Source organism: Gnatocerus cornutus, unplaced genomic scaffold (genome assembly GCF_029298725.1).
Source record: "Gnatocerus cornutus isolate USDA-ARS CGAHR unplaced genomic scaffold, icGnaCorn1.1 Chromosome12, whole genome shotgun sequence".
NCBI lineage: Eukaryota > Metazoa > Arthropoda > Insecta > Coleoptera > Tenebrionidae > Gnatocerus > Gnatocerus cornutus.
The window spans coordinates 1487485-1501765 of record NW_028275360.1 but is presented as its reverse complement, the minus strand read 5'-3'; the positions used below and the strand labels follow the sequence as shown (position 1 = coordinate 1501765).

The window sequence follows — 14281 nt, the reverse complement described above, 5'->3', positions numbered from 1 at the left end:
ATTTCGTAATCAATTTAAAAAAAAAAACATAAAAAAACGATAAGTTTAAGATTACAAAAATTACTACCAACAAAAAAAATTTCTCTTAATAATAAAACTAAAAAATATCCATATTTAACCTAACGAAAAGACAGAATAGAATGAAATCCTTGACGAGCAAAAATAGTAATTCTTCCATTCGTTGGATCAACATAATTCTGCCTTGACGTACCAAAGCTATTGAGAATTACAACAGTACTTATAAAACCAGCTTAGCTGATTAGTTCTGCTATGTTATTGCACAAAGCAGAAGCTCCGTTGCGAATGTGTTCCACGTCCCACACTATGACCTTCAAACGTTGCTCATCCTGCAATAAATATATTCAATCAAGAGTCGAACACACAAATCATTACATTATACGTATCCATTTTAGCTCTGCAAGTGAAAATAAACGTCTTGAAAGCGGCTTCTTGGAATAGGGAAATGGTAGCGTCCGAGTGGTGTTCATTTTCCATTGCTAGACCAACTTCTTGCGCAGTTTTGTTGAGAATCTTCTCAGCAGTTGCAGAAAACACCGTCACCCAATGAGATCCACTAAAATCGGCAATGAGCATCTGAAATCAATAATTAAGGAATATAAGTAGTGCATGTAATTAAAGTAGAGATGTACCAAATTTGGTTGTTCGAAATTTAAAACTGTCGAAGTTACGAAATTTTATAGACAAATTTTGACTTTGAGTTAGTCCTCCATTTAAAAAATTCTAAAATTCTTACTTCTCGTTCTAAAATGCTATAATTTAATATACTTAATAAGCATCTCCAAACCAGTAAATATACCAAATTAAACTATTCTAACTTTAAAACTGTCAAAGTTTCGGAATTTAAGGAAATTTGTGTTTGTTTTTCAACATAAAAAAATTCTAAAATTCTTACTTCTTGTTCTAAAATTCTATAATTTAATACACTAAATAAGCATTCTGAAAGTAGTAAAAGTACCACATTTGGTTGTTCTATCTTTAAAACTGTTGAAGTTTCGAAATTTTATAGACACATTTTGATTTTGAGTTAATCCTCCATTATGAAAAGTTCTAAAATTCTTACTTCTTCTTCTAAAATTCTATAATTTAATACACTAAATAAGCATTCTAAAAGTAGTAAAAGTACCAAATTTGGTTGTTCAAACTTTAAAACTGTCGAAGTTTCGACATTTTATAGACAAATTTTGATTTTGAGTTAGTCCTCCATAAGAAAAATTCTAAAATTCTTAGTTCTTGTTCTCAAATTCTATCATTTAATACACTAAATAAGCATTCTGAAAGTAGTAAATGTACCAAATTTGGTTGTTCGAACTTTAAAACTGTCAAAGTTACGAAATTTAATACACAGATTTTAATTAAGTTAGTCCTGCAAATGATTAATAATTATAAAAGAAATTGTCTCACTCGGAGAAGTAGACTGTACTTGAAGTTTGGATATTCTTTCTCACATCTGTCACATCTGTACATTCTATTATCCAGTTCGATGACCTTTTTGTTGCAGTCATTAAAAGGACAGGCTTTATAAACCGCGTTCTCGGAAATAACAATAAGGATTGTCGCCGAAGTTCGAAAATACTGCAAGCCATCCAAATTCTGGATTTCTTGCAAGTTGATCCATCGCGCTGGCACTCTTTTCTGTTGTGTGAAACTGCAGTACTGTCCTCTAGTGCTAAACCACTCTTTAAGTTCTTTACTGCCTTCATTGTCGGGGTCAACTTTCAGATGACTGTTCATTTCAATGGACAATTGTTTCGCGCCACCAAACTCTCCAATTCTTACTCCTCTGAGAAGAAGAACCGGATGTTCGGAACCGTTGAAGTTTTCAGCTTGGGCTCCCCACAATGTTAAATTGATCTGAAAAATCAAGTCACTTTATAAAAATAGCGAGTCTTACGTACGGTGGTTTCTGATTGGTCCACTAATACGACGTCACGTTTGTGAATATCCTCATTGGTTCGTCTTGACGTCACGTTTTGTAGCTCCGATGAGTTTAGACAAACGGCTATGACGTCGATGATGGTGTTTACATCCATTTTGATGACATCGGAAAGGTTTGTGAAGTTGTATTTCACTTGAGGGATGTCCTCAATGTCGTTGGTTTGTTGAACAACACTTCTTTCACACATCTTAATTTCATACTCATGTTTTAGAGAATTGAAGTTTTTTTTCGCTGAAATCACGTCACAGTTACTCAAATAGTAAACTTTGTCCACCTCCACGGCATTGAAAAACTTTTCCGCCACGTTATTGAATGCCACACATCTTATTTCTCCACTGCTATCAATGAGGTCAAAGTTAAAAACTTTTATGTTACTTCCTGGCCGACGAGAATTCTTCATCTCGGATTTATTCGTTACTCTAGCTTTAATCATCCATTTTTTTCCATAAGGGTTAAGTCCTTCTATCGGGGTTATTTTTTTACTTTTTGATTCCGCTGAAGGGGTCACCTGTGCGTTCTCTTTTAACATTTCTTCGTTAAATACTTCAGGATTCCCAATTCTACCTCCAACTAGAGAACCAGATAGCAAAGTTTCGAGGTTTAAAACCACAAGCATTTTTGTGCCTGATGGTATACTGGTCATTCTGTACTCTTTTAGTTTGACCACCGAGAACTCTTCAATTTGTACAGTGGGGTCAGCAATAAAGACCACTGTACCTGAGGAGAACTTTCCATCTGAAAGCACAAGCCTGTAGCGATGTTTGTCGGAATTCTCTTGTATAAGTTTGAAGCCGATAATTTGTAGAATTGGGTCGAGGATTTCTTCGTTCTTCATGATGGGCTGGAACAATTTATAAAATTTACAAAGTAGATCCGGCCAAAATTAAAATAGTATATTATGAATCGCGTTTCATAATGACCATTTTGCCGCACGTACGTTTTTAAGGCACGACGAGCGCAGCGAGGAGTGTCAAAAAGTATTAAGTGCGCCAAAATGCATTATGAACAAGTATCATACGCTATTTTTTCTATTTCGCCTTATTTTAAACGAAAAAACTTTATTTCGAAATCTAGGGAATTTTAGGGTAGTTGGCATTTGTAAAATGTTCGGGAAAAAAATTCCAAGTAGCCAAACCCAATTTCAGTCAGTTTGACAGGTGTGACGTTTTGAGGTTACCGGAGCGCAAGGGAGCCAAGAGAGCGAAGATGTTGATCATGACCATGATGGTTCTCTTGCATCCAAAGAGTTTTTCTCTGATGAATTATTAAGCCAAGTACAACAAGAAATAATAGTGTATTGATCGATTTATCATGGTTTATCAAAACCAAAATCTAAATTGTCAACGTTAACGGTTTGTCTGCTGCAAGCCTAAGAAAAATATATGTTCCTGGAAATATTGGCACGGGATTGGTCCATTACGATACCGAAATACGCTCGAACGCGTATCGAAATATCTTCACTATGAACGCGAAATAGATAAATGTTTATTAAAGAACGATTGAAGAACGAATAATTTGTTTAATTCTGTAATACTGTTTTCTCTTTCATATTCAGAAGATGGCAAAAAATAGAGTAATCAGTGAATAGGAATCCAAAAATAAAAAAGCTAAAGGATTTAAGAATTTAGAAAATGTAAGTAACAAAAACTTGAAATAAAACTCTGGACAATGTAACGGGAATCTGTAAAGTTAAAGAAAATTTAAAGACTTCTCAGGATTTATAAAAACTAAATACAATTTGAGGAAAAATTCAAGAGGTTCTAAAAAAATCTTTAGCAAAAAAGCAAACATATTTGATTAAATTTCAATTTTGACTTTGATTGATTAATCAAAATCAAAATTTAGAGACTCTAAACAGAATCTACAAAAACTCTAAAAAACTTTAAAGAAAAACCTAAACAGGCTCAAGATGATCTAAGAAAATAGAGAAATTTTACTCTTGAAATTGGAGACTATCTTAATAAAACAGCATTTTTTCCTCAAATTTTGAATACCATTTGCATTAAATCTAAAATGACAACTGAGATATTTTTAACACATTTATATTGAAAAAATATTAAATTAGCAGTTGATTTTACAAACCCTCACAATTAACTAAAAATTAAATTTTTGAATCGTCGCGACGTCAAAACTATCGGTGATAAAAAAAAACACTAATTTTTGCGTCAGTTTCTAGTGTTTTGACAAGTATGAGCGTAAACAAATTTTCAAAATTTTATCTTTGAAATTTAAGACGATTTTGGGGGTGAACACAAAAATATTGCCGAGCCCTGTAAAAAAAGCAAACGTAATCTACAAATAAAAAAAGTGTCAAAAACTCAAAAAATCTACAAAAACTGTAGAAAACTTTAAAGAAAAAACCTAAACGGGCTCAAACAGGTTTAAGAATTATTCAAAGAAAATTTATATGCACAATCTAGAGAAAATTTAGATATAAACCAAAGAAGAATCGATAACATTTTTATAGAATTGGAACAAAAATCTAGATCATCTAAGGAGCACTAGACCAAATTTAAGATAATCCAAAAGATCTACATCTAAACAAATTGGAAATTCTAAAATTCAGCATAAGAAATAAATTTTAAAAGAAATTATAGACTATAGACTAGCCAGGGGAAATCTAAACATGATTTCGGAAAAAAATTGTGGTGGAGAAGTGAAGTAATTTCTAAAAACTCTCTTATCGTTTAAAAGATACAAAACCAAAACGTTGAAAAAACTTTCAAATAATTAAAATCAACCTAACGGGACTTTAATTTGATAGAGTACTTATAGGATAATCCGAAAATGCAAATTTGACTTTTGTGTTAATTCAAAAAAAAATTGATTTTAAATTGTCAAAATGGTTTAGTAAACATGTATAAGGGAGCAGTTTAGGAAAAAAAGCTCATTTAAAAAAAAAATTAAATTTTGCGGCGCAGTGTACAATATTCCAATTATTAATTATGCATTTGGTTATAAAAGAAGCAGCATAGGTAAAGTTTGCCACTATTTTCTCATTTTTGATTTAAAAAAAAAGCATATAAAATAGCATATTTCTTGAGATATTGAGTGGTATTCCTGATCTGAATTTGGCAACACTGACTAGTATGTATAAAAGTTGACTTTAAGTCTGTTTGAGTCTCTTGGCCATCTAAGCATTTCCACTGAACTCAAGCACTAGTTAAATCAGGGAACATCGAGTAATAAAAATCGATATTAAACTCAATTTTAACAAGAGCACAATTACATCGATCTCAATACATATATCGATTTTGAAAAATAGTAAATAAAAAACTCAATGTAGCATAGTTTATTGTGAAAAACAAAAATAAATAAAAACCTTAAATAATAAGCAAAATAACAAGTAAATAAATTATAAAAAAAATAACAAATTCGAGATTAATACGAATAAACAAAATTCTAAAGTATACGTTGACAAGCAACCAAACGAAATCTCACCAAAATCAAGAGTGTAAAATAAAATACATACATCGAAACCGCAATCAATCGAGTTGTAATGATAATGATACATCGAAAATAAAAATATTTGTATTAAAAATCGATGTTTTTTTGGCAAAATTGATATTAATAAAAAATCGATGTAAAAGTCCCAGATTTAATACATGTCGATGTCACAGTAATCGTTTGCAAGCCAATTCTAGGCTTTTGACAATTCTAGGCACACAACCTTTTTTTCAAATTTAACATTTTTAATAGCTAATAGTACTGATGTTTTGTTTACTAAAATTGGTCGTATTCAATTTCCTAATATGTTTCAGCTAATTCTATCTGATGAAGTGAAACTGATAAAAGAACGAAACCCAGGTTTTTATGTTTTTTATGACCTGCCTTTATGAACTTGTCAAGTTTACCCGCGACTTAACCACACATTCTGATTAACACTGGCGTTCGTTAACCGCTTCGTTTCCTCTACATGTACAAAACAAATTATTTTACTATTGTATTCAAGTTTGAGTGCATATTTTGCCCTTTGCTAAGAGTTTTAACGATTGGAACTTGTAAAAACAGTAAAAATTGTTTTGTTTTGAGTCAAACACGACTAGCCCGCTTTAGACAAATGTGGCCTCACTCTCCCACTATTATTGTGTTATTAACCTGTCACCAGTTGTTGCAACGCAGGTCAAAATTATGCTGGCTCAGATAAAATATAAATCTATTTTGTTCAGAATCCCTCAAATTTTAAAATAAATAAAACCAGTTAAATCTAATAATTCAACCTACGCACTGATATTTTGTAAACTCAACAACGTAATAATAATTACAGTGATTCAAGACTACTTTGAATTAAATTTATGTACATACCAAAATAACTCCTTCAGAGAGATCCAACTTCATTTTGAACGAACTCATGGCTAAACACAAATTTGCAAATAGTAACCTCTTCTTCTGAACGGCACAAATTGTAATTATGTTTCGCTTTTCACTCACTAAATCTTATCGAAGGTTAATAATAACAACAACGCAACTAAGTCGGTGCAGCGCGCGCGCCTTTCTTATCCACTAGGTTGACCTTCGCATAATTACCACTTATTCCAGCTTTCTCGCTCTGAAGGTCACATGGAAATGCACATGTCGGACCGCCAGTCGTCTTTCAGCTCTCGAGTCGAAAGTTTCAACAACACTAATAATTATTATTATACAGGGTGATTTTTAAAAATCGGGATGGCGTTTGAACAGTATTTTAATTAAATTAGGTAGATTAAACACTAAAACATCTTGCAGAAACATAATTTTGTTAAAAATCGAATATATAAATCTTAAATTAACCAAAACCATGAATGGTTGAATTGTTTGCTACTTGATACTTTAAATAACCAGCTTCTTTTAACTACTCTTTCGTTTATCTACTTTAATTAAATTTTTCACTTCACTTCACTCAAAATATAAATTCCAAGAATTTAAAATTAGTGGACAAATCAGTTTGAACTATTTACTTAACACATTAGATACTGAATACATAAAAAAGTAATTTCATAATTTGTTTTTGGATTAAAACTTTGTTAAGAAAATTTGTGACACCCGTGACAACATTTTAACAAAACTTGGCAAAACTGGTTGAAATCTGTGGAGTTTAAAATTGATAATTTGTATACAAAGTAACAAATTGATAATGTAGTTTTTGCACTAATTAAAGTTAAAAGATATATCAGTGAAATATTAAAAATAAATGTCACGGGTGTGACAATTGTTAGATCGGACTTTCCAAATTTGATGATTTAAGGCTTTTAAACATGTACAGACAGTTGGTTTTAACAACTCCTATTAAAATGCTCACACGTTAAAGAAACTCTGGATGGTATGGGAGGCACAAATAAACGTATCGTTCACAGAAAGGTAATCAACAATTCTGCAAAGGATTTCTTCTTGAAAGCAAGAAATCAATTAATAGTATAAATATTTTGTATACTGGTGAATTCAAAGTCAAAATATCTGAATCAACTAAGAAAAAATATTCAAGCAATCAATACCAAATATCCAACAATATCTCATATTTTGTCCAAATAAAGAAGTTAGTTTAGGGTGGATGTACCTACGTATGTCTAGCAGATATACAAAGTGTCCGGAAAGTCTCGCACCATCTTGAAAGGGGGTAATTGGGTGGTCCTCCAGAATACCAAAAAAATGTTAAAAAAAATTCCAGAAAATTAGGAAAATGGCAACATTGCTGAACTTTTCCTCGAATAATTTAAATTTCTAGTATTCAAAGCCATAGTAACGTTGCTGTTGTATTGTTGGCGTTAGTCAGGTCGACTCATGAACGAGTAATGTAACTATGGTTGGTTTCAAGTGAACGATGCCAGACTGATGGAGATTGTTGATTCAAAAACCTTGTTAACAGTTTTCAGGCATTTCTTGCAAGATTTTTGCGATTTTCTTTGCACCATGCCTTTGCGCAAAATGTCCTTTAGGTTACAAATTCATTTGAACGTAAAATTATTGCACAGAAATCGTTAATTTTCGCATAAAACTTTGTTTTTTTAATCAATCATATCTCGAAAAATTGAAGACATGGATTGTTTTTAACATTTTTCCGGTGATCTATGGCATTGTCCGATGATACAGTTTCACGGTGGTGCGCGACTTTCCGGACACCCTGTAAGTACACTCGACTAATTGGTGAAACCGAAACTGGGGGCTGTGGGCGCTTTCGCCTGTGTAAAATATAACTTACTTTGATCAAAATGTTACAAGCATTTATAAAATTAGTCTTTCTGCTACATTTTTTTTTTATTTTTTAGCAAAGTTTATTTAACAAGTTTTGCTTTGTCGCGCCCGTTACAGTTTTCTAAAAAATACAGTGCACAGCTGAATTGGTTATTCTAATTGCAAAGAGGCTTAAAATGTGTGCCTATAGTTCATATATTTGTGTACTAAAGGAGACGGAATCAGACTTTTGTTATTCGCAGAAATACAGAAAAATGTAATTACAAACAATAAATTTAATTTGTACACGTCACACCCGTGACACCACAAATTAATTTGTTGCTCTATGATCTGCAATCGTAACTTAACAAATTTTATTTAGATAATTTGCAGCACTTTAACCTACCTGATAGCAGTGTACTTCTGCTTGAAAAAGCTCTTGGTCGTAAATAAATTAAAAAATTGTTGTCACTTTGTCCCACCCGTGACATATGGAATTGCTGATTAATAATTTCAAAAAAGATTGTCAATTCTTTCTGTTATTTGCTGCTTTTTGACATTACAATAACGGTATTCTTTTATTTGATACCATGTACCTAGATTTTATTAACTTTTATTGCCTATTTTTTTTTTCAATTTTGATAATTTTTTTAAAAATATTTTTTTGTAAAGTAGAACATATTGCACATTTCTAAATCAAGAAAATTAATATCTTCCAAATTATGAAAAAAAATATGGGTGCCATTTTAAGATAAGAAAGTTGAATATCGCTCAAAAGATTTAGAAAAATTCTAAAACCATCAGATAATAGTAAATTAAAAACCATTTAAATTGTTTTTAAAATTTTTGAAATCGGTTCGTAAATAAAAATTCTACAACGCCTGCCGTTTTTAAAAAATCACTCTGTATTATTATTCTACAACATGGCGTTGGATAATTAAATATGAAGTAAATCAGAATATCCAAATTATGTACCTAGTCGTTGTATTCGGCAAGATTAGCCCACATTCTTTGTAGACAAAATTTTATAATTTATAATTTAAACAAAAAAAAATCAAACAACTAACAGATATATGTATCAATGACTTAAAAAATCTAATAAAGCATAATGTGAAACTGAAATACAGTAGTTGCTGGCGGCTATGAAAAATCATCTAATTGAGTTCTCTTGATGCTTCGATTATTGATAAATAGCAATTGCATAATGTGAATAAACTTAGTGATAGGAAATATCGCAACAGATTATTCTAGATTTCCCAAAATTATTAAAAACGTTATTTATGACTTGATTAAAGAGTACTGATTTTAAGTTAAAACATTATAACATTGAGTTATAAAATTCTTGTAGAATGTAGTCATTATCTGCAGCAGACTAGGGACGCTGACCTCTCATTTTTGTGCAGTCTTTAGGAATTTTTATGGATTATACAGATGTTCGGTAACGTTACTGCCATAACCTAATGGCTAATCATGGAAGCTAAATGATTTTGGAATCTGTAATTATATTTTTCGCTTTATTTTAAAAGTTACAAGGTTCTAAAGTCGCCCAAATTCATTCAATCCAATTTCGAAATTGGCGAAAATCCAAGTATGTAGTCTTTTGACCAAATGAATAATTTGTCACTGAAATCACTAGCGCCAATAAGAGGAAGAAATAGTAGTGCAATGTTTGCAAAAAGAAGAGAATGTAAATTTTTAATAAATGTTCAAAGTGGCCATATCGTGACTGCCGTAATAACGATGGGGCAAATGAGTTTATTTTCACACTCACGAAGCAACTACGGTACTGGTATAAAATAATAAAGTGTCAGTTTTACATTAATCAAAAAACTACCTGGGATAAGTTTGATTCAAAATTCGGTGATTCTTTGCCAATTGATCTTTGATTGGTTACTATCGGCGACCCTAAAACGACTTTTTCGTTGTCATGGATTTTTCTCTGAATATCCATAATGTAAATCAGACTTTGACCAGTGGCGTTCTTTTTGATTTTTCTCTAAACATTTTATATTACCTATACAACTTTTAATAATCGGCAGCGACTACTCTTAGCGACCGATTTTCATCAAATTTTGCAATAACTCTTGGATTTTCGACTACAGTTCAATGTTTAGCCGATTTTAACTAACGACTGTCATCAATGGTTAAATAAATGACAATTAGAAGTGCGCCTATGATTTAAAGAGAAAGTTACGCTAGACAATTTTGCCGAACACATTTCGTTGTCGTCAATAGTAGAAATAAAAGCTTCTAGTTCTTAAACGGTTTAAGATAACTCAAAAACAACTTCAAATAATTATTTTTTACGGCTGCCTTCATCACCTTTTGCTATGGACCTGTATTGAAAATGTTGAAATTTTTGGCGGAGTCGTTGGATTTATTTTTTGATTTACTGGAGGAATTTGATTTAATTGGTTTTACTTTTAACTTAAATTTTGACAGACAAAATCATTGTTGACCAGTGTAATTTAAACGTTTTAATTACAACGAATTCATGCAGCGGGAGCAGCAATTAAATGCTAACATGTAAATCTGGGACTTTTCCATCGATTTTTTATTAATATCGATTTCGATAAAAAAAAAATCGATTTTTAATACATGTATTTTTATTTTCAATGTATCATTAAAAATCGATGATTGCGGTTTCGATGTATGTATTTTATTTTACACTCTTGATTTTGGTAACATTTCGTTTGGTTGTTGTCAACGTATAAAACCAAAGTAAAACGGGATTTACTTGTGTGCTACGGTCTAAATAAAGTTAAATAAAGTTATATTTTTAAATTTTGTTTATTCTTATTCTCGAATTTGTTATTTTTTTAAACCGAAGAATATTGTGTATTAATTTTTTCGTAAAATATAGTAAAGAATGGTGTACATTACAGGCGATTACTGAATTGCTGTCCGCTAAGCCATAAAATGCTTGGGAACCATGACAAGTACTAGGTACTGCCTGCAAGTTTTATTTTATTAAGATATGAAGATTATATAAAAACAGTAGAGTACATTTCGAAAAAAATTTCATCTAGTACCATCATACTACTGGGCGGCTTTAATTTACCTAATATCTTGTGGAGTTTTGATGAGGATACGCATAGTTTAGTCTCCTTTGTAATAATAATCATGTTGCTCAGTCAATTTAATAATATGTCTAACAATATAAATAGCAACATTTTAGACCTAATATTCGCCACTCGCCATGTAGATGTTTCAAAATGTGATTTTAATTTAGTCAATGTGGATAACTATCATCCACCTCTATTAGTTTCTATTTCAGATTTTAATGTGCATAATTTTAACACCCAGTTTTTAAAACCTAATTTTAAAGCGGCCACGTATGATTTTATAAATAACTACTTTTTTAGTCTTCCTTGGTCCGTTATATTTAACAATTGTGATGTCAATCAGTGTGTCGTAAAATTTTATAATATTTTGTACAGTGTCATCGATTTATATGTTCCTACTTTGAAATGTAACAGGGATACTCACCCACATTGGTACTCTGCTAACCTTAAGTACTTAATTAAAGAAAAGGAAGTTGCTTATAAAAGGTTAAAGCTTTCAGGACTAGAAGTAGATTATACCAGTTTTAAAAATTTACGTATGGAATGTAAACGGCTATCAAAAGAATGTTACGAAATTTTTTTATCTGACGCAGAATTCAATATCAATAATAATCCAAATGTTTTTGATAAGTTATCGAATCTTGACATACCTGGGAGTACTGGTCCAGACCAAATTCCTAACTCTAAGTGGGAATTGTCAAATATCGTACCAGTGTACAAGAGTTCATATAAAAATATTATCCAACGATCGGCCAATCAGTATAATCTCTTCCTTACCTAAACTGTTTGAAGATATTTTGGCTCCCCAGTTTGCGTCAGCCTTCAGAAATATTATCCGCCCAGAGCAACATGGATTTTTTAGTGGTAGATCGGTTGAAACCAACTTGTTTAATTTTGTGTCTTCTGTTGCTTCTTCCCTGGTTCAGGAAACTCATGTTCTCTCTGTCTTTAATTTCGAAGTTAAAGCAGTATGAAGTTGGTAATTCTGTCACTGATTGGTTTCATAGTTATTTAAGTGATCGTGAAGTAGTTGTTAGAGGTTTGGTATCGCCCACAATCAAAATTACTTTAGGTTTTCGTTAGGGATCTCATTTTGGTCCTCATTTATTCCCTGCTTTTATTAACTATGTCTCTACTAGATTAAATTCCAATTTTCTTCTTCTAGCCGACGATCTTAAAATTTATAGAAGTATTTCATCTGAATCAGACATTGTTTGTCTTCAACAGGATCTTGATAGATTATCTAAATGGTGTGTGGACAACGATTTGCACCTGAATATCAAGAAATGTAAAGTAATTTGTTTCTCAAGGAAAACTCTACCATCTCGTCCAGCTTACTTTTTGTCAAATACAGCTCTTGAGGTCGTCAATTCTTTACGGGATCTTGGTGGTTTACTGCATTCCAAGCTTACCTTTTTCGAACAATTCGATTTCATCGTGTCTAAAGCAAATCGAATGCTTGGATTTGTTTTCCGTCATTGCACTGAGTTTAAGAATATTAGAACATTGACTTTACTTTATACTTCCCTTGTAAGATTTCATCTTGATTAATGGAGTATTGTGTGGTCTCCATTATATCAGTGTCACATAAACCGATTAGAGACTGTACAAAAGAGATTTTTGCGTCTCGTTCGACACAAATTGCTTACCAGTAACGATGTACTTCTGGAGAGACCGACGACGTAAGGAAGTATTTGGGGATAATGACCCTCCAAAATAGAAAGATTTATCAATCTCTTCACTTTTTCTTTAAGTTAGTGAATGGGTTTTCGGATTGTCCAAATAGTTTGGCAGATCTAAAATTTCTGGTACCTACGTATCATGTAAGATTGAATCGTTTGATAATGCTCAATTACGCTAGAACTGATTACTATGAAAATAGTCCTATAATTCGAATATTAAAAAATGTTAACGCATGCCATGATAAAAAAAATTGAATTATTTGGTATGTCAAAGGGTAAATTTAAAAAAAAAACGCTTCTGTTTCCTAGTCTAGTTTGTACTATTTTCTTGTATTATTTTTAATCTGTTTTTTGTGTTACTATTTCTATTATTTTATCTTATGTATAAGTTCTGCGTAAATAAACATTTAATTAATAAATTAATTAATTAGTAAATCTGGGAACATCGAGTAAAAAATATCAATGTGGAACTTAATTTCAACAAGAGCACAATTACATCAATCTTCAATACATCGGAGAAAACATCGATTTTGAATAACACTAAATAAAAAACTTAATATAGCATAGTTTATTGTAAAAAACAAAAATAAATAAAATTTTTAATAAAGCAACAAAATAAAAAACAAATACGAAAAAAACAAAAATTAACAAAAACCCACTGCCCCCTGGATCGTTGCAGCGCCCACTTTGGGGATGACTGCACTACGCCGTGCAACGTTGCCAAATTAATTTTTTTAAAAGTTCGATTTTCTCGAAAAGTAGAAGCCAAAAATTTGTTTACAGTCTATTAAGGTATTTCAACAATGTACTGTGTAACATATCCGCCATTGCACAATTGGTTTTATTGGAGTTGTTAAGGCGCAACTCTGATTTGGAATGCCGCAAGTCAACATGAAATCGGGCCCTAAGAGTAGTATAAGAATGGGGAGGCAAAGCAAGGTCTCTCCAAGGCCATTCTAAGGTCATCTCCCACCCTGTTTTTTTCCAAGGCCAACGGCGGCAGTGTCCTCTCGACCGCCGGCCGGTGACAGTCTTCCTTCAGCTCCCTATAAGTCGATGGTGCGCAACCATGGACTGTTTCATGAGGGGTGGTAGTTTGTTCAGTGAAAGTTATTATAATCCATTTAATGAGTATTCGGAAGAAGAAATAGTTATCTCTCCATAGTGTGGTTTCGCGAAAACATTTCCGACAGTCGGTAGTGAAACCATTATCGAATCCCTGAAGTGTTTTGAAGATCGGTTGTTGCAATTTCGCGATTGGCCGCTGCAAGATGTTGATCCATTAACTTTAGCCCACAACGGTTTTACATATTTACTACCTCAGGAAGTTCGATATTGTGCGCTGTTTTCACTGCAACGTTGAGCTGGGCGCATTTCGCTCAACGAACATAATTTCCGAAGAACATATCAAGTATTCAAAGGATTGTTGT

The 14281-nt window shown here is 32.0% G+C and overlaps 1 protein-coding gene across 2 annotated transcripts; it reads right to left on the bottom strand.

Moving 5' to 3' along the window:
• Positions 1-31: 31 nt before the first annotated feature.
• On the bottom strand, positions 32-6476 carry LOC148166857 (replication protein A 70 kDa DNA-binding subunit-like). Of its 2 annotated transcripts, none has more exons than XM_088048401.1 (5): positions 6263-6476; positions 1917-2798; positions 1423-1872; positions 394-594; positions 32-347 (listed from the first exon to the last, which is right to left on the bottom strand). In XM_088048401.1, the coding sequence occupies exons 1-5, from the start codon at positions 6308-6310 to the stop codon at positions 252-254; spliced, it is 1677 nt and encodes a 558-aa protein (XP_087904527.1). In that variant the 5' UTR covers positions 6311-6476; the 3' UTR covers positions 32-251. The 2 variants fall into 2 exon arrangements, with proteins under 2 accessions (XP_087904527.1, XP_087904528.1); XM_088048402.1 differs by having other exon boundaries at positions 249-347; positions 401-594.
• Between the last annotated feature and the right edge of the window lie 7805 nt (positions 6477-14281).